The sequence below is a fragment of the Somniosus microcephalus genome, chromosome 14 (assembly GCF_052327205.1).
Source record: "Somniosus microcephalus isolate GS21.2 chromosome 14, FLI_Smic_1.0, whole genome shotgun sequence".
Taxonomy (NCBI): domain Eukaryota; kingdom Metazoa; phylum Chordata; class Chondrichthyes; order Squaliformes; family Somniosidae; genus Somniosus; species Somniosus microcephalus.
In genome coordinates this window covers 111,864,808-111,884,109 of record NC_141000.1, presented here as the reverse complement: position 1 = coordinate 111,884,109, position 19,302 = coordinate 111,864,808, and the positions used below count along the sequence as shown (strand labels likewise).

At 49.9% G+C, this 19,302-nt stretch overlaps 1 protein-coding gene across 1 annotated transcript in view; it reads left to right on the top strand.

The window, feature by feature from the left end:
* The window catches only part of LOC147107845 (cell adhesion molecule DSCAM), a 745,787-nt gene that overhangs the window by 115,845 nt on the left and 610,640 nt on the right, over nt 1-19,302 (top strand). Inside the window, exons 2-3 of the mRNA XM_086007196.1 lie at nt 13,310-13,627; nt 15,786-15,932. Of these exons, the coding sequence (XP_085863322.1) occupies nt 13,310-13,627; nt 15,786-15,932 (465 nt within the window). The remainder of the gene's footprint in view (nt 1-13,309; nt 13,628-15,785; nt 15,933-19,302) is intronic.

The window sequence follows — 19,302 nt, the reverse complement described above, 5'->3', positions numbered from 1 at the left end:
GTAGATGCTTCAAGAGCCCGTATGTCTTCGCGCCCATTGAGTTTAGCAAGGTTATAGCTTTGTCATCTTCTTCTATTTTATTGGCCTCACAGTAGATCTCAATGCGTTCCACATACGTGGCCCAGTCTTCTACCTCGGAATTAAAATCGTTGATGTTACCACGCTTAGGCATCTTCCTCTCTTCCTGATAAACACCACGAATTATTTCTTTAAATTTTTTTTTTTTTTCCAAGATGGCGGTTCCCGCGAAAATGGCGGTTTCCCGCGCTTATCTTCTCTCCCCGCCCACTTCAATGGCGGTTTCCCACTTCTGTCTTCTTCCCCGCCTAATGGCGGCTTCCCACATTTCTTCCCTGGCGGGAGGGGTACACTTTCCCCACGGGCGACGACCGCTGGCTTTCAGGTTCACAGCCTGCGCGTCGGCTACAGTGCTTTCCCTTTTCTCGGCAGGGCAACCGGCGCTGGGTACACCCCGTTGACGGTGAACAGTTTCAGCCGCTGGGCTGGCTCTCGCTCAGTTCCCCTTGCTCGGGCTCTGTCTCTCTCCCGCTCGCTCGGCTCTACCGGCGCTGGGTACACCCCGTTGACGGAGAACAGTTTCAGCCGCTGGACTGGCTCTCGCTCAGTCTCCCTTGCTCGGGCTCTGTCTCTCTCCCGCTCGCTCGGCTCTACCGGCGCTGGGTACACCCCGTTGACGGAGAACAGTTTCAGCCGCTGGACTGGCTCTCGCTCAGTCTCCCTTGGTCGGCTCTGCCTCTCCCGCTCGCTCGGCTCCCAATCGCGCCTCCCAGCCCTCTCGCAGTCCGGTGCTTCCCTCCCCGGCTGCGGCTGAGTTTATCTCTTCCCGCGCCTATGTTCCCGGTCGCAGCGCTTCGTGGCTTCGGTCGCTGCCCGGCCTTTTTCGCCGGTCGCGGTCTAGCTGTCTCACGACGCCGTTGCGTCCCCCAGCCTGTCTGTACCGCGGCTTCCTTGCTCCACGCTGCCCCAGTCTCAGCGCCTCTGGACCCGACTTCTGTCCGGCTCCTTTCCCCCTCGACCGTGGTCGAGTGCACCGCCCTTATCCTCCGGTTATTCTTTTTACTTTCCCTTACTCACAGTCACCGTGGCCGCCTTGCTTCTCGTGCTGATCGGCTCACGCCTCACCGTGGCAGAAGGGACAGTCAATGCCTGTTGCTGATGGAAGTCTTTGTCTCTAAATTCTTCCTCCTTTCTAGTTCTGCAGCCTCGAGTTTTCTCCCAGCAGAACGACGAGGGCGGTTGCCTCTTCTCGACGCTCGTTAACTGCTTCGGAAGTATTGTTGCCGCAGGGTACGATCGGACTCGTCGCCACTGTAAAGTCTGTGGGTTGTTTAGTTAATTAATGCACAGACTCCAAGAGTAACTTAAAACAGGACTTTACTATTCGAAGGTCAGGGCGAATCTGCCCAATAAATTCTGCCACAGCACTTATATACCGGTGTGGTCACCGTCGGTATTACCGTATACAGCAGCCAGGCTAAAGTAGTGCCACACCTAAAATAGCTCTCTTAAAGGTGGACGGTTACATACAATAGTTCTCTTAAAGGTAGAACAGTTACATACACTACAGGAGGAAAGGAAGATTGTTAATGATCCATATCGCTCTTGATTTCCCAGCTCATTTACACTGAGGTAGGACCTCAAAGGTGACTTTCTTTTGTGGCTTCTGCTCCAGCGCATCAGCAAGTTGCATTTTTACTGCATGTCACAGGGAAAGAGCCAGACCCTGTCCATCTTACTGGATATATATCTTATGTGTCTTAGTGACGTATCGATTCTCTTGCAACCTAAGTGTACTGGAGATGAGTTATGCATGTTTTTAAGGTTAATTTTACAGCCCCTGCCATGATATTTTTACAGCTAATCGAAGAGCGATGCTGCATATTGCTCACAGTCACTGCCGCACATGCCAATTAACTGGAATGCTACATTACTTGGTACCTTGTGCTCAGAGAGCAGAATCCTCCTAATTTACTCAGAACCATTGTGTTTCCTGAATTATGGATTTATTGCACTCATTAAATATACCGCCAGTAATCAAATATCGCCCCGGGGCCACCTGCAGCCCACCTCCAATTGATCAGTGACTTTCCGGCATTGTTGCTGCTGCTTCACATGTCTTCGTGACTCCATTCGTGGCTGTGGAATGGTGACAGAGCCCATCATGTAAATCTGCACTCGGCAAAATAGCGCAACGTTTGGCATTTCCTTTCATACAGCTTTAGAGAGAGTGGTGAGAATGTGGAGTTTGTGACCACAGGGAGTGGTTGAGGCAAACGGCATCGATCCATCCGGTGAACGGCATCGATCCATCCGGTGAACGGCATCGATCCATCCGGTGAACGGCATCGATCCATCCGGTGAACGGCATCGATCCATCCGGTGAATGGCATCGATCCATCCGGTGAACGGCATCGATCCATCTGGTGAACGGCATCGATCCATCCGGTGAACGGCATCGATCCATCTGGTGAACGGCATCGATCCATCCGGTGAACGGCATCGATCCATCCGGTGAACGGCATCGATCCATCCGGTGAACGGCATCGATCCATCCGGTGAACGGCATCGATCCATCCGGTGAACGGCATCGATCCATCCGGTGAACGGCATCGATCCATCCGGTGAACGGCATCGATCCATCCGGTGAACGGCATCGATCCATCCGGTGAACGGCATCGATCCATCCGGTGAACGGCATCGATCCATCCGGTGAACGGCATCGATCCATCCGGTGAACGGCATCGATCCATCCGGTGAACGGCATCGATCCATCCGGTGAACGGCATCGATCCATCCGGTGAACGGCATCGATCCATCCGGTGAATGGCATCGATCCATCCGGTGAACGGCATCGATCGATCCGGTGAACGGCATCGATCCATCCGGTGAACGGCATCGATCCATCCGGTGAACGGCATCGATCCATCTGGTGAACGGCATCGATCCATCCGGTGAACGGCATCGATCCATCTGGTGAATGGCATCGATCCATCTGGTGAACGGCATCGATCCATCTGGTGAACGGCATCGATCCATCTGGTGAATGGCATCGATCCATCTGGTGAACGGCATCGATCCATCTGGTGAACGGCATCGATCCATCCGGTGAACGGCATCGATCCATCTGGTGAATGGCATCGATCCATCTGGTGAACGGCATCGATCCATCTGGTGAACGGCATCGATCCATCTGGTGAACGGCATCGATCCATCTGGTGAACGGCATCGATCCATCTGGTGAACGGCATCGATCCATCTGGTGAACGGCATCGATCCATCTGGTGAACGGCATCAATCCATCTGGTGAACGGCATCGATCCATTTAAGGGGAAGCTAGGTAACTACATGAGGGAGAAAGGAATAGAAGGATATGCTAACAGGGTGCGATGAAGTAAGGTGGGAGGAGACTCGTGTGGAGCATAAACACTGGCACAGACCAGTTGGGCCGAATGGCCAGTTTCCACGCTGTAAATCCGGTGTAATTTTACGCAGTTTGCCTTCTCTAACCAAATCTCAAAATGGACCCTGAAAGATGAATTGGTTGAGGGATAACCCTTCTCTTCTCTTAGGCAGTCCCTCGGAACCGGTGGGACAGACGGTGGTTGAAGGGTGGGGTGTTTGGGTTGACGTGCGCTGCTTGCGCTTGGCTTCCGCTTGCTCCTGGCGAAGAGACTCGAGGTGTTCGGCGCCTTCCCGGATGCTTCTCTGTCACTGACAAATACTGACAAGGACAGTGGGGAGAACTCCCCTGTGCTCCTTCGAATAGTGCAATGGGATCTTTAGCGTCCACCCGAGAGGGTGGACAATTGGATTATTTCAGCAGCGGTCGGGTGCATCCTGGCTTTTTTAAGCAAGTGCATCTACATACATTTCCAGCTTGCTGTTTAATTTATTTGGACGGATTCGTGCGGAGACTGTGTTTCTGGAACGCTTAGCCTGATGTAACCTTTACAGCAGATGGATGTTTGTCAGCCTGAGGCAGCTGTGAGATACATGTTTGATTTACTTTGTACGATGCAACACTCCTTCAGTACTGCACTGAAGCGTCAATCTAGATGATGTGCTGAAATTCTAGAGCGGGGCTTGACCCCATAACCTTCTGACTCAGAGGTGAGGGTGCAACCCACTGAGACAAGCTGACGCTTGAAAATTGCAACAAAGAAACTGTACATGCTGTTAATCACAGGTATCGTCTAACTGCCCCTGAAGAGAAAATGGAGTTTGAAATAAAGCTTTGAGAATTCAATCTCTGATTTGTTTCAAAGTCTTTTGGAAAAAAGAAAAAAAAGGTAATAAATCCTCATGGGATGAGGGGAGACAACCGTTTACTTAAACTTGGAGACACCTACTGAGAAATTCTGCAACTTGCGCACGCTCAGAATGCACAGATGTCGTTGTTTATTCCCTTGAACTCTTCTGGGGGAAAATATCTAATCAAAGTCTAGGGCCTAGAAATTCAGTTGCGTTCGCCAGCCGTTAGCGCCATAAGAGGAGTAGATTTTGAGCGCTAGGCACTTTGCGCCCGGGCGCAGAGCGATCTGCGCCTACGCCCAACTTCAGTTGACATTTTGCGCCGGCGCAAAGTGTTTGCGCGCGCTCAGCTGCGCGCGCACCTTATGACGTCATTTCGTCGTGCAACGCCGTTTGTGCGCCCCAAACCGGAACTTCAGTGGTGCCCGCCCAATGTGGGCGTGGCGCTGTTAAGAACTGTGAAGTGGAACGCAGCAGAGGCCCTGCGGGCCTCGGGGAGCGCTAATTAAAGGGCACTTAGACTGAGGTATAAAGGCCAGCCATTTTGCTGCAATGACTTTAGTGCTTTGGATTTCTGGACAGAGACCAAGGAACAGACCTTACTGATTTGGGACAACATAGGAGAGGTATTTTTGGCTTCTGGCCAGAGCTTGGAAATTTGACTCATTGTGATTTGACTGTTTGCAAGTATATTATGGGAGCTGCATGGGGTTCCCTCAGTTCCAGCATTATGTGCGAAGGGCTCGCAGACGCTGTGTGAGAGGGGCAGCCATGCCTAGACGCAGAGGGGCCATCAGGCGTCGGCAACGTAGGCCTTACCCACTCAGGGAATACCGGCAGCAGGTGTCCTATCTCACCATGACTGCCGCACATTGTGTGAAGAGGCTGCGCTTCAGAAGGGAGGTGGTTGCAGAGATCTGCCAGCTGCTTCACAGAGATCTGCGTCCACAGCTGATGTGCAGGACGTCTCTGTCGGTGGAAGTGAAGGTCACGGTGGCTCTGAACTTTTATGCAAGCGGCTCCTTCCAAGCCGCTGCTGGGGACATAGCGAACATCTCCCAGTTCGCCGTGCATCGCTGCATCCGGCAGGTCACCGATGCCCTTTTCGCAAGGAGACACCAATTCATCTCCTTCCCCATGACCCTAGAGAGGCAGGAGCAGCGTGCAGTCGGATTTGCCAGGATCGCCGACTTCCCCATGGTGCAGGGCGCCATTGACTGCACGCATGTGGCTATGCGGGCACCTATCGACAATGCCGAGGATTACCGCAACCGGAAGGGCTACCATTCCCTCAATGTACAGCTGGTGTGTGACCACAGGCAGCGCATCCTAGCTGTCAATGCCCGCTTTCCAGGAAGCAGCCACGATGCATTTATCCTGCGCCAGACTACTGTGGCTGACATGTTCCAGGCACAGCCTCCCCCAAGGGGATGGCTTATCGGGGACAAGGGCTACCCTTTGTGTACATGGCTCATGACCCCGCTCCACGCGCCCAGGACCCCTGCTGAGGAGGCATACAACGAAAGCCATCAAGCCACAAGGAACATCATAGAGCAAACGATTGGCATCCTCAAGCAACGGTTCCGCTGCCTGGATCGTTCCGGCGGATCTCTACAGTATTCGCCAGATAGAGTCTCCCAATTCATCGTCGTTTGCTGCATGCTGCACAACCTGGCTATCCGCAGGACTCAGGCACTGCCACCTCACGTTGGACCACCACCTCAGGAGGACGAGCAGGAGGACCATGAGGAGGAGGAGGAGGAGTACCAGCCCAGGAGGGAGCCACAAGGTCTAAGGGCCGTCCGCCGGCGGCTTATTGAACGACACTTCTAGGCCCCCTGTCAGGGAATGGCTTGTGGCAATGAACGCACCTGAATGCAGCCGCTCCGCAAGCCCTCAGCCGGTTAACGCAACAACCACTTGAAACATGACACATGGACAAGCTGAATAAATAAAAAGCTTTATTTAACAAACTCAGGGCCCTTCCCACATGAAACACAAAAACAGACAAGACCCCCAAAAAACAGTCAAAAACATATCTCACTCCCACAACCTGGGGAGGAATAACAAAACTTGTCCATCCAATTGGCCTTCATCCTCGGCCTTACCAAGACAAACCCCCCCATACAGAACACAAACACCCCCATCTAAAAAAACATTTGCCATCATCTTCGGCCTTACCAAAATAAACCCCCCCCATACAGAACACAAACACCCCCATATAAAAAAACATTTGGCAACACACTCTACTTGGTGTGCCGAGAGGGCGAGTCCTTGTGCAGGCTTCTCCGGCCCCTGCCCGACCTGCTGCTCCGCCTCAACCTGGGCCCTGTGGGTGTTGCAAGGCTGGGGGAAGGCTCCTGAGGGGCACAAAGCGTGACGGCAGATGCCCTTGGGGGTCGGCCTAGACGAGGTCCGGCCCTGGAAGGGCCGGCTGCTGACTGCTGCAGCTGTGGCTGGGCAGCATCAGTCTCTCCAGCAGCTCGTCGCAGCTTTGCTGGGGGAGTGGCAGTGGCGGCTGCAGCAATGGGGGCAAGCTGGCTGATGCCAGGCGCTCGCTGGTCGCCAGAGACACTGGCACTCGGCCGGGCTGGCACTGCAGCAAGCGCAGCAATCTGGTGAAGGCCAGACCGCTGTGCTGCAGCAGCGCGGCGGGTGCCCTGGCGATGCGTGCGTGACACAGCGAGTGTGGCAGCAGTGAGTGCCCGTACTGCCCTGGTCTGTGCCCGCATCAGACCAGCCAGTGTCTGCACGGCACCACTCATGAACTCTCGACTCGCGTCCTGTGCTGCCGCGAGTTGTTCGACACCCCTAGCCTGTGAGTCCCCGAAATCGGCCACACTATGAGCCAGGGACTCAATGGCCTGAGGCAACTGTCCCACAACCCCCATGAACTCGGTGTGGCGCCGCTCCGAATCTGCGGACATTTGATCAAGGAGGCGCACCTCCTGGGCGAGGACCGTCTCCGGACTGGAGGCCGGACTCTCCCTCTGGGGAGAAGGCCGCCGAGCTGGCCGACCCTTCCCGCGTGGCTGGACGCCACTGGGCCCAGCAACTGCCCTCCCCTGCAACACTTCCCCCCTCTGGGGAGAAGGCAGCCGTGCTGCCCGACCCTTCCCGCGTGGCTGGACGCCACTGGGCCCAGCAACTGCCCTCCCCTGCAACACTTCCCCCCTCTGGGGAGAAGGCAGCCGTGCTGCCCGACCCTTCCCGCGTGGCTGGACGCCACTGGGCACAGGAGCTACACCCCCCTGCAACACTTCCCCCTGGCTCTCCTCCAGGCAAGACGTGTCCCCTCCATTGCCATCCCCTGGCGCGGATGAGGGTTCCCCCGATGTGCCGCCTTCCTCTTGGTCCTCGTCGTCCTCCTCTTCCGAGGGACTGACACTCGCAGCTTCAGGGACCTGCTCCTCACCAGCTGAAAGCAGGAAGGCGCAAGAGTAGCTTTAGAGTGAGGACAGGGCGTCAGCGAGGGAGGCATGAGTGGTGGCATTATGCGCATTGGTGGGACAGTGGCAAAGGATGTAGATCTGAAGCGCAAGGGGAACGAGAGAGGTCCAAACGGTCATGTCCTTACCATTGGGGCCCAGCACAGGGTCGGCATCTCCAATAGCAACGGGGCCAATCACCCGGGCACGCATGAGTCGAGCCACGCGCTCCTCCAGGTCACTGAGCTCCTGGAACTGGACACGGCCTCCCCCGGTGACAGTCCGGCTCTTCAGATTCTGCGCCAGCTTGGCCTGCAAGAGAAAGGACGGCCTCTAAGTACAGTGTGGTGCCCTGTTGTTGTGTGCACTGCCTCCCATGGTCGAATAGCTTGGCCAGTGTGGTGCCCTGTTGTTGTGTGCACTGCCTCCCATGGTCGAATAGCTTGGCCAGTGTGTCAAGTGCAGAAAGTGCTACTGATGATCATGCCAGTGCCATAGCTGCTGGAGGAGGGCTGGCCATTAGGCCTTTGAGGTCCCTTTGCCCATAATGTGAGGTGCACATGCAAGGATGAGGAGGACACTGGAAAGGGTACTCACCCTGACCAAGCGAGTGAGGTCGTTGAACTTCTTGCAGCATTGGTCACCAGTCCTGGGGACATCGCTGTTGGCTGTGACCCTCTGGGCGATTTCCCTCCAGGCTCTCCTGTACAGCCTCTTGGGAGCCTTCTTGCCACTGTCCGGGCACAAGATATCTCTTTTCTTCTCCAAACCCCTAAGCAGCACCCTCAAAGCATGCTCTGAGAAGCGCTGCGCTCGTTCACGGGCCTTCTGCATGGCTTCAGGCGCTATTTGGGTCCAGCAGCAGTGTTCAGGCCTAGCTGGAGGGCTCCACTATCCAGGGCGTGGCAGCAGACCAAGTCGACCCTTCCCCCTTTAAGAGCTGGCCGGCGTCAGGGTGTCTGCTGTCAATCAAAACATGACCGCACCTGCGCTGTGCCCGGCCTCGGCGTTATCACTCTGCACCGCCGGCTTAGCGCCTAAAGATAGGGGTGCAACGCCAGTTTCAGCGCTCGCCCAAACTCCTTGGCCAAAGCTACTGAATATCGGCGAAGTGGCCTCCACTTTCCGGCGGGCGCTAACTTTAGCGCCCGCCCGACTTTACTGCCCCAAAAGTGGCTATACTGAATTTCTAGGCCTAGGTTTTTGAAATAGGCTCAGGCCTTGAAGTAAAAATTATAATGAGGGTATTAAAAGATACAAAGGCAATTCATTGGGTTAATTTTTATCATGTTTTTGTGACTTGTGCATTTTTTTAATGCTTTTTATTTTATTTTATTTGGACGGTAGAAATTTCAGTTACTGAGAAAAAAAATGGCAATGGATTGCTGTTTCAAGTGATTTGATTGGCTCACCTTCTGCTTTGGTTGGTTCTCCTGACTGGTCATTCAGGACTGGTGGTTTTCACAAGGGCTTAGTAGTTTCTCGTTGGCAGTTTTGATTCAGACATTCCCTACCCTTTTCAGTTCTGATTTGCACTCGTTCAATAAATAAATGTTGAAGGGAAAATATGAAGTGTGATTGGGGAAAGCATGATCGAGATGGTGTTAAGTGACATAGGACGTGCCCACCATATGCAAGACTATATAGATCGTAAAATTTAATGTTTGACTATCTTGTTTTGCACGTTGTGTAAGTATTTAACTAATTAAATAACTCGCTAATATACTGTAACAAGCTTTGTGTATGGGATAAAAACTGGAAATGCACAGCAGACGGGTCAGCATCTGAAGGAGGAAAGATAGGTTAATGTTTCAGGTAGGACCCTTCATCAGATAGCTGTCTACTCATGTTCAAGGAAATGTTAGAGGATGCTCCAGTGACATTTCTTTGCCAATTTTCCAGCCCCACAGTATTTTAGTTGTCACAGCCCTGAATTCTAATAGCCCAAGTAAATAATTAAGGGCCTTGTTGTCTGTTGCGATACGTTTTTGTGTGTGGCCGAATACTGAAAAGTCTGTGTCTAATATTTCTGCATGTGACTAAATGGTGTGAAGCCTCTACAATATGTAAAGCAGGAGCTACTGGGAGTTTGAGATGGCAATCACTGCAAGTAATCTGACATTGAGAAACTAAAAGCACTACTGTGTTTTATTCTTCAGCCCTGACTCATGCGTTTTAGCCCAATGAGAACAGGGCGTTAGGGGGTTAAAATCGGAGCAGTGTCCGACTCACCGGATCCATGCCTTCTTACATAGAATTTACAGCACAGAAACAGGCCCTTCGGCCCAACAGGTCCAGGCTGGTGTTTATGCTCCACACAAGCCTCCTCCCACCTTACTTCATCTCACCCGACAAACATCTCCTTCTATTTCTTTCTCTCTCATGCACTTATCCAGCTTCCCCTTAAATACATCTGTGCGATTCGCTTCAATCACTCCCTGTGGTAGCGAGCTCCACATTCGAACCACTCTCTGAGTAAAGAAGTTTCTCCTGAATTCACTATTGGATTTATTAGTGACTATCTTATATTGATGGCCCCTAGTTCTGGACTACCACACAAGTGGAAACATCTTCTCTACGTCGACCCTATCGAACCCCTTCATAATTTTAAAGACCTCTATCAGGTCAGCGCTCGGTCTCCTCTTTTCTTTAGAAAGAGCCTCAGCCGGTTCAATCTTTGCTAATAGCTCTTCCACGCCACCCACCGTTTTTTTGTCAGGATCGTTTTGACCAGCTTGCGAGGCCCTTGCCCCAGGCAGGTGAGGGACTCATTAAATGTAAAAGTCACGGTCCAATGACCTCATTCAGACCGAGTTTCGATTTTAACCCGACACCTGGGGAAGTTGCCATGAAGTGGTCCAGGGCCAGAAGAGGCCCAGGTAAGTAATCTTGAGTTTTTATAAAAGATTTCTTTGTGGGTTAGGAGGAGCAACAATGCTTCTCTGGGCCCTAGAAGAAGACTTTGGGCCTTACCTGCCCCGGCTTCCCTCCCTCCCGACCCCACTCCCCCGCCAACCACAATCATGTCTGGAACCCACCCGCCATCCACCCACGTAGTTACCTGACTACCAGGGAGCGTTCCCGCGGGTCCCCTCCAGCCACCTCCTGGCGCACTCGACCCGCTCCCACCCACCAGTCCAACATCATCCCCATCAGGTTCGGGCGAGAGCCTGGACTATGTTAATGAAGCCTGGGGGGGGGTTTAAATGGCCCATGCCACCCGCCCCACTCTCCCCTCTCACCCTAGGTTTAAATTGGGGCTATAGCCTTACGTCTTCCTTTGCACATCTCTTGAAGCAAGCTTGCAAAGCTGCAATATTTTAATTAAAAGCTAGCCAGGGTCATAGTAACGGCCAACATTACATTTGATGCTGAATAGCTTTATTTGGTGGTCCATATTAAGATCAACACAGCTGTATTATTTATGGTGTTTTGGTTGAGTGTACCTTTTATGATATTCCATTGTTCATCCTCCAAATATTTGCTGAAATATTAATTAAAGAAGAAGGAGAGCCTAAAGGGAGAACCTAGAGTACAAAGTACTACCCAACATGCATTATTAAACAAACAATGAAGAAAGCAACTCCTGCATTCTAGGAGATATCTTTGATTTAGTGAGCCATTCTCCCTCCCATGGAGACCTACCATCGCTGGTCTTTTGTTGCATCTGATGTAAATTATGGGTTCGCCAGAGCGTGTCCTGGAGGGACCCTGTCCATTGCTATGGACATCAGCATTTCAGACCCCCATCGCGGATAATCTAAGATGGTGAAAAGGAAATACCCAGACAGCACTAGGTGCCTCCAGACGGGCACTTGGGGAAGAAATTGGTCCGGGCTGCAGTGGAGATCACAAAACTGGCCATAATTTTGCACCAATTGGCGCCAAACAGACTCAAGGAAAAATTGCAGCAAAATCTGGTTTGTTTGCCTCAGATTAACACATTGCACAGGTTCAGGTCTCCTAGACTTTAAACTGCTGTTTAAAGCCATTGCAGGTGTATCGAGTAATCTCAGATGCACAACAGAAACTTGCCTTTTGTTTTAATTTGTTCCTGCTACTGTTCCCTGATGTCGCGCCATAACATTTCAAACTAAATCTCATTTAGTCTCATTTTCTGCAGGCCGTGCTTGACATAGTCAGTTTTTTTTTAAATCGAATTCTCTTCCCTTTTCTCCCCTACTCTCCTGAAAGTGCTGTCTCATATCAGTGCATTCGTCCCTATGGGACCTGATATGAATCAGTCATTCATGAAAGACTTATGAAATAATAATGAGCAGCCTACGGGTGGCGCTGTCCAGGGAGAGTATAAATACTTGGGCACGGGCCCAGCTTGCGCAGGACATTCTTAACAGGAACTAGTGAAGGACACAACTAGACCTCCATGTTGTAAAACAGTTGATTAAAGCTTTGTTTAACGCTTAGACCAAGTGCCTAGTAGTTTTCTTACGTCAGGACCTTTACGCTCTCCTGTGCCTCCTTGCTCAAGCGGTCATTCTTCATCCGTGATGCACTGATTGACCGCGGAGGCCATCGTCACAGAGCCATGGACACACTTGATAGTGATCAGGAGCGGGCACCCTGCCTGGTTTTTCTCCTCCCGTCCTTAAATGAGGAAGGCTGAGGACCAATGGCATTGCCCCAACTGCAGTCCCAGCTGAGATCAGTTAACTTAGCATGGACTCGGAATCAAACCTACGGGTCTGCATAGCTTGGTACAATATCATCTATGGAATTACCTGGAAATCTCGCTGAAGCAACGCCGTAACGCCAACTTACACTGCAAAAGGTCAAGGAAATTCGGGCGTAAGTGACCTGTTTCCTCGATCGTTCCTGCTGATTCTGCAAAACCCTCCACCACCGCCCCACCCCTCCGCACCCCCCTCCCCCGCCCATGCAAAAGAGCAGCTCACGGGAATTTCCTGCATTTACGCCAGTTTTCAGCAGGCATCGATTTAAGTCTAAGAATTTATGCGCAGCGAGTCTGTAGCGCAGCACAATGTCCCACCGTGCTTCACAGTTCAAGGGAAGGTAAGATGGCGTCAGACCAATCCACCCTGGGAGTTGCATTTATATAGCGCTTTTCACACCCTCAGGACGTCCCAAAGCGCTTTACAGCCAATGAAGTACTTTTGAAGTGTCGTCACTGTTGTAATATAGGAAATGCACCAGCCAATTTGCGCACATCATGGTCTCATAGACAGCAATGAAATAAATGACCAGATTATCTGTTCTTTTCATGATGTTGGTTGAGGGATAAAGGTTAGCCAGGGCACCGGGGAGAACGTCCCTGTTCTTCTTCAAAATAGTGCCATGGGATCTTTTACGTCCACCTGAGAGGGCAGACGGGGCCTCGGGTTAATGTCTCATGCAAAAGAAGGCACCTCTGACAGCGCAGCACTCCCTCAGCACTGCACTGGAGCGTCAGCCTAGATTTACGTGCTCAAGTCTCTGGAGTGGGATTTGAGCCCACTCGAGAGTGCTACCCACTGAGCCATGGCTGACATAGTTAGCGATGGAGTATAATAATACCTATTTTTAATTTAAGGATGTTGGATTTTTTTTTTGTTGTATTGTAAAACAAATCGCATTGTCTTGTCTCGTTACAGTTGCCAGTGAAGATCTGCGGTCCAGCTTATATTTTGTCAATGGACCTTTGCAAGAGGTAGTCTTCGCTAGTACCATGGGGACACTGTTACCATGCCCTGCATCAGGGAATCCCCCTACAACCCTGCGCTGGTACCTTGCAACCGGAGAAGAGATGTACGACGTCCCAGGCATCCGACACGTCCATCCGAATGGCACCCTCCAGATCTTCCCCTTCCCTCCTTCAAGTTTTAATAACTTAATCCACGACAATTCGTACTATTGCACAGCAGAAAATCCTTCAGGGAAAATTAGAAGTCAGGATGTTCACATTAAGGCCGGTGAGTAGAGAGATAATGATCTTACTGCACTCGGGACGAGGGTCTCGACTGTGTCACAATGTTGGTCATTTCTTTGTTTGCATTTTCATTCAGTTAGAATCATAGCATCGTACAGCACAGAAGGAGGCCATTCGGCCCATCGTGCCTGTGCCGGCTCTTTGAAGGAGCTCTCCAATAAGTCCCACTTCTCCTGCTCTTTCCCCATGACCCTGCAAATCTTTCCTTTCCAAGTTTATGTCCAATTCCCTTCTGAAAGTTACTAATCTGCCTCCACCACCCTTTCAGGCAGTACATTCCAGATCACAACAACTCGCTGCGTAAAAAAAATTCTCCTCATTTTCCTTCTGGTTCTTTTGCCAATTATCTCAAATCTGCATCCTCTGGATACCGACCCTCCTGCCAGTGAAAATAGTTTCTCTCAAGTTCTCTGTCAAAGCCCATCATAATTTTGAACACCACTATTAAATCTCCCCTTAGCCTTCTCTGTTCTAAGGAGAAAAAATTCCAGTTTCTCTAGCCTCTCCAGCTAGCTGAAGTCCCTCACCCCTGGTACCCTTCCAGTAAATCTTCTCTGCACCCCTCTCCAAGGGTCTCTCCATCCTTCCCAAAGTGTGGTGCTCAGAATCGGACACAATACTCCAGCTGAGGCCTAACCTGCCATTTATAAAGGTTTAGCAATAACTTCCTTACGTTTGTACTCTGTGGGTCACTGAATGCTCATCTGGGCCTACACACTGTCCTTTCAGCTATGGGATCTGATTCCAAGGCCAGCTCAGATTGATGGGATGAAAATTTACCTTTTCACTCGTTTTCCCATTATTTCGCAAATATAGGCCCCTCACAATTTGCAGACGGAAGAACTTAAAAGAAATTTAAAACACTGTAACTAACGAAAATCTGAAATAACACCTGGAACTGCTGGAAATACTCAACAGATTCTTCAGTGTCTGAAAAGAGGCCAGACAGGTTAACAGTTTGGGAGAGTCCCTTGTTTTGATTAATTCTTGGGATACGGGCGTTGTTAGCAAGGCCAGCATTTATCGCCCATCCTCAGTTGCCCTTGAGAAGCCTCTTCTTGAGCCGCTGCAGCCCATGTTTGTCATAACTTCCCCGATTATAGTAGTTTCCACCATTAGCTGCCGAGGCCCTAAGCTCTAGAATTCCCTCCCTAAACCTCTCCGCTTCTCTACCTCTCTCTTCCTTTAAGATGCTTCTTAAAACCTACCTCTTTGACCAAGCTTTTGGTCACCTATCCTAATATCTCCTTATGTGGCTCGGTGTCAAATTATGTTTGATAATCGCTCCCTTGAAGCGCCTTGGGACGTTCGGCTATGTGAAAGGCGCTATATAAATGCAAGATCTTAATGTTGTAGAATTGTATCTGAACCCCCTCATTTTTGCCAGTCCATAAAGGAGTTACCTGGTGCACCTCTGCAATTCTGACGAGGGGTGTCTCCCAAAATAGTAACCTTTCTTTTCTCTTTTCAGACCCTCTCAAACCTCCTGTGTATTTCCAGAATTTTCTCCTTGTTTTTTGCAGAGGGGAGAGATGTTCAGTCCCTCAGCCTGGATGGGATTAAACCCAGGTTCTATCGGTGAAAGGGCAGTGTGCTAACCCACTGCACCATCAGTGCCACAGAATCATTATGAAATGAACACTGGGATATCCACGGGTGCAGGCAGAACACAGCGGGTTTTGATAACCTGACCGTGCATAACTTTAGTCGCTTGTGAGCTCTGGAATTCCCTGCCTAAACCTCTCCGCCTCTCAACCTCTCTCTCTTCCTTTAAGATGCTCCTTAAAACCTACCTCTTTGACCAAACTTTTGATCACATGTCCTAATATCTCCTTATTTGGCATGGTGTCAATTTTTGTCTGATAACATTCCTGTGAAGCGCCTTGGGACAGTTTTTAAAAAATATTCGTTTATGGGATGTGGGCGTCGCTGGCAAGGCCAGCATTTATTGCCCATCCCTAATTGCCCTTGAGAAGGTGGTGGTGAGCCGCTTTCTTGAACGGCTGCAGTCCATGTGGTGAAGGTACTCCCAAACTGCTGTTAGTTTACTATGTGAAAGGCACTATATATACGCAAGTTGTTGTTTATTGAACATTGTTACCGTTTGACAGCACTAATGCGGTTACTTTTTCTGTCCCCAGTTTTAAGAGAGCCCTATACGGTCCGTGTGGAGGACCAGAAAGCCATGCGAGGGAACGTAGCGGTATTCAAGTGCATTATCCCCTCCTCTGTGGAGACTTATATCACTGTAGTGTCATGGGAGAAAGACACAGTCTCACTTGTCTCAGGTAAGACCGTGTTTGTTTCTTTTCAACCTCCCTTAAGGTAAACAGGTTCACTGTGATGGTAAAAATGATGCTTTGCTTGTGGGCAAATATTAGAAGTTTTTTACTTGCTGATTGATAATCTCTGACTAACCCAGTAGACGTACATGTTGAAGTTGAGGAACTGTATTTTTTCTTCCAGTATTTTACATTAATTGCTAGTTTCCATGTGTTGGAAGAGTTTGGTGGAAATATAGCTTTCTGTTAATAGGCCTTTGGACAACCCACCAATCTGGTTCTAAGACTTTGCCAACTGTCACGTGTTCCCTTCCACGTTCTACTTGTAGTTGGAGGATATTTTTGAGGGAATTCCATCCAATTGGCCTAAAAAAAAGGCTTGGTGCTTGTCATGCTGTGTAATGGATAGTATTCACCTTTATCTTCGGTGTACTCTGAATGTTTTTGTGCTACAGTCAATGATATTTTGTCCAGAAGGCAAAATGGAGAAGTACGTGTTTGGTATGGATCTGGATTTTACCTTTATCCTGACACAGCCTGCTCTGTTGTCCATTTGGTAAATGTTGAGGTATGGTTGAGGAGAGCTGTAAAGACTCTTGGTGTAACATGCTATATATTGCTCGATGGCTTCATAGCAGTAATGCACCAGTTCACCTATCAGGTATGCTATTTGCTGCCAGGCCTTGCTAACTCCGTCGTCTACAAACCCAGGATGTGTAGGACTGGTAGGCAGGGCTAGTCACGTACCAAGACCTGAAGTAATAGGCAAGAAGTTGCTACTACTGTTGCTGTAAGTCCTGGCTCATGATATGGCTGGACTTAGAGTACTGGTATGTCTACTGGTTCACTGGATGCTTTCCATGGATGGTGGGAATTGCGTGAGAGATTGCAACTGCATTAACTGTTAACATTTATCTCTATCACTTACGTGGTTATTTTTTTGTTTAAAATCTCAGTTTGGGCAGACTATCCATTCCCTGAGATGTTTGTGTTGACAGGGGAACATGTTTAAGTGCAGAGATGCCCTCCTGTTTAGTGCAGACGCTAAATGATTAAGCCGTGCATGCTACCTTGTAAAAAATAAATGTGCCGACATCAACCCTTTAGGCCCATGGGTGAATGCTGCTCATTTGGATGAGGAACCAAAGAGGGCGGTTTTGTTAAAACAGCACACACAGGAATGTCGTACCATTGCATTAGCATCTGTACGTGAAGTTTGCCGCTCCGCCAGCTCAACAGCTACTAAAAGTTGTCACGGGTTCCTTGCCTATGTGGTCAATCTTCGTCATGTGTGAGCCTGACGGAGAATGTTGGCCGATTATTATACTGTGGGGTACATGACAGCCACGCTTGATCCTGCCCCCGCCCAATGTCCACCCAAATTCACTTGTCAACAGGGACTACTAACACCGAGTGACTGAATATATACTCCTCTTAGCGTAGGAGGACAATTACAGTGCACCGACCTGCCCGATCAAATGGTTCTTGACTGCAATATAAAGAAAAGCCTCTTAATTCTCCAGATAGCCATACAAAATGCAGGAAATGTGACGTTCAATGTTTCCCTCACTTCCCCTCCCCTCCCCCTGCACATAAATGCAGAAGCGTGTTTCTTTGCCTGACAGTGAGATTCCTTAGACTCTGATCCAAGATCAATTGAATCATAATGTGGCCCTGAGCTTCAAGTTCAATAAGCCGCATCCTTGGAATACTCTAAAGCACGACTCCAGAAGCTGCCTAATGTTGAGCATTGTTTGAAATGTGGCTGGTCGATTGTATTTTGTGCTTTCTGGTATCTCATTGTTCTTCCTAAAATGGTAGACGGTTACACTCTGGCTATAGATTCTCTTTTCAGGGAAGTTAATGCTACAGTAATGACTGGATTATTTAACTGTGATGGATAAATCTTGTTTCACGTTGCTCTGTCATACATATGCAGTTAGGGCCCGCCTCTCCCTAACAAGGCTCAAAATATGGGTGGTCTTATCATGAGCTTTGATTGAATGCTGCTCATTTTCATTGAGAGATTATCAGGGAAACAACGAAACTGATCGAGTGACAGCATTGTGACCAGTTACTCGAGAGTGGGGATCAGTGCAAGGAGCCCGGGAAACAATCCTTAACATCTTACAACTTCACCAAAGGCCTGCAAAGGTCATGGGGCTTATTAACCTTTACTTGAAACCATGGCAACAGAAAAAAAAACCACGCGGCACGCTTTCCAACAGGGGAGCTGTGCCCTCCTGCTCCCAGCAGGTCGGCTTGTAAAACTGGATTAAGTTAAAATTGGCCAAAACTGCAGACCCAGCAACCTGTGGATGGATTCCAGTCAATAAAGAGGGTTTAAAGGGCTTGGCCATTCCATCGGCTCTTTGGTAGGTGCAGGAAGTTTTGAAGAAGCCAGGCTTTTGTATAGAAAAAATATATTCAAATGCTGCCTTGAAGAACTATTCCTGATGACCTGATCGCTTTAATTGATCCACCGCAGATATTTATCGTTACTGAGGTCCAGTAGTAAAGCCGTCACTAAACAAATTGAGTTTGATTTTAACGAAGGGTCACGATCTCTTGCCTGCAGTTGAGGTCTATAAATATGACCTACATTTAAATACCCTGAGGAAATATTTTAAACAGGCACGTGTCAAGGCAAGCCCTTAAGGGCTTCGAATGCCAGAGGTCAGGGAAGCTAATGGCATATGTTGTGAAAGGTCAGTGGCATGTAAGAGTGACTGGTAATTGTTCAATTATCATTATTGTTTTAGGTGCATTTTATTCAATTAGTTAATGGGGATGGGTGGGTGAAAGGTCATATTAATTTTCTCAATAAATGCAAGCTCTAAATTGAGGAATGTCAACGGGTTTAACGGGACAGAATCCCTTTGGGACCATCAGCACCGTTGACAATGGATATCACAAAAATGTTCAAAGAAGTTATGGGGCTTTTTTTAAATATTGGGTTTGCTTTCCTAATGTTAAAAGACAGAACCTTCAACCTGAGGAAAGTGTCAAATCAAATGTGGAGGATGTGAGATGTCGCTAAATTACCTGAGGATTGAGGGGCTGTTTTAGCTCAGAACCACATCCCCCCAACCCCCACCCCCAACCACCCCCACCAGCAAACACCCCCATCCCCCACCCCCCACCCGCAAACACCCCCATCCCCCACCTCCCACCCCCACCCCCACCCGCAAACACCCCCATCCCCCACCTCCCCCCACCCGCAAACACCCCCATCCCCCACCTCCCACCCCCACCTCCAGCCACCCCCCATCCCCATCCCCAACCACCCCCACCCGCAAACACCCCCATCCCCCACCCCCACCCCCACCTGCAAACACCCCCATCCCCCACCTCCCACCCCCACCCCCAACCCCAC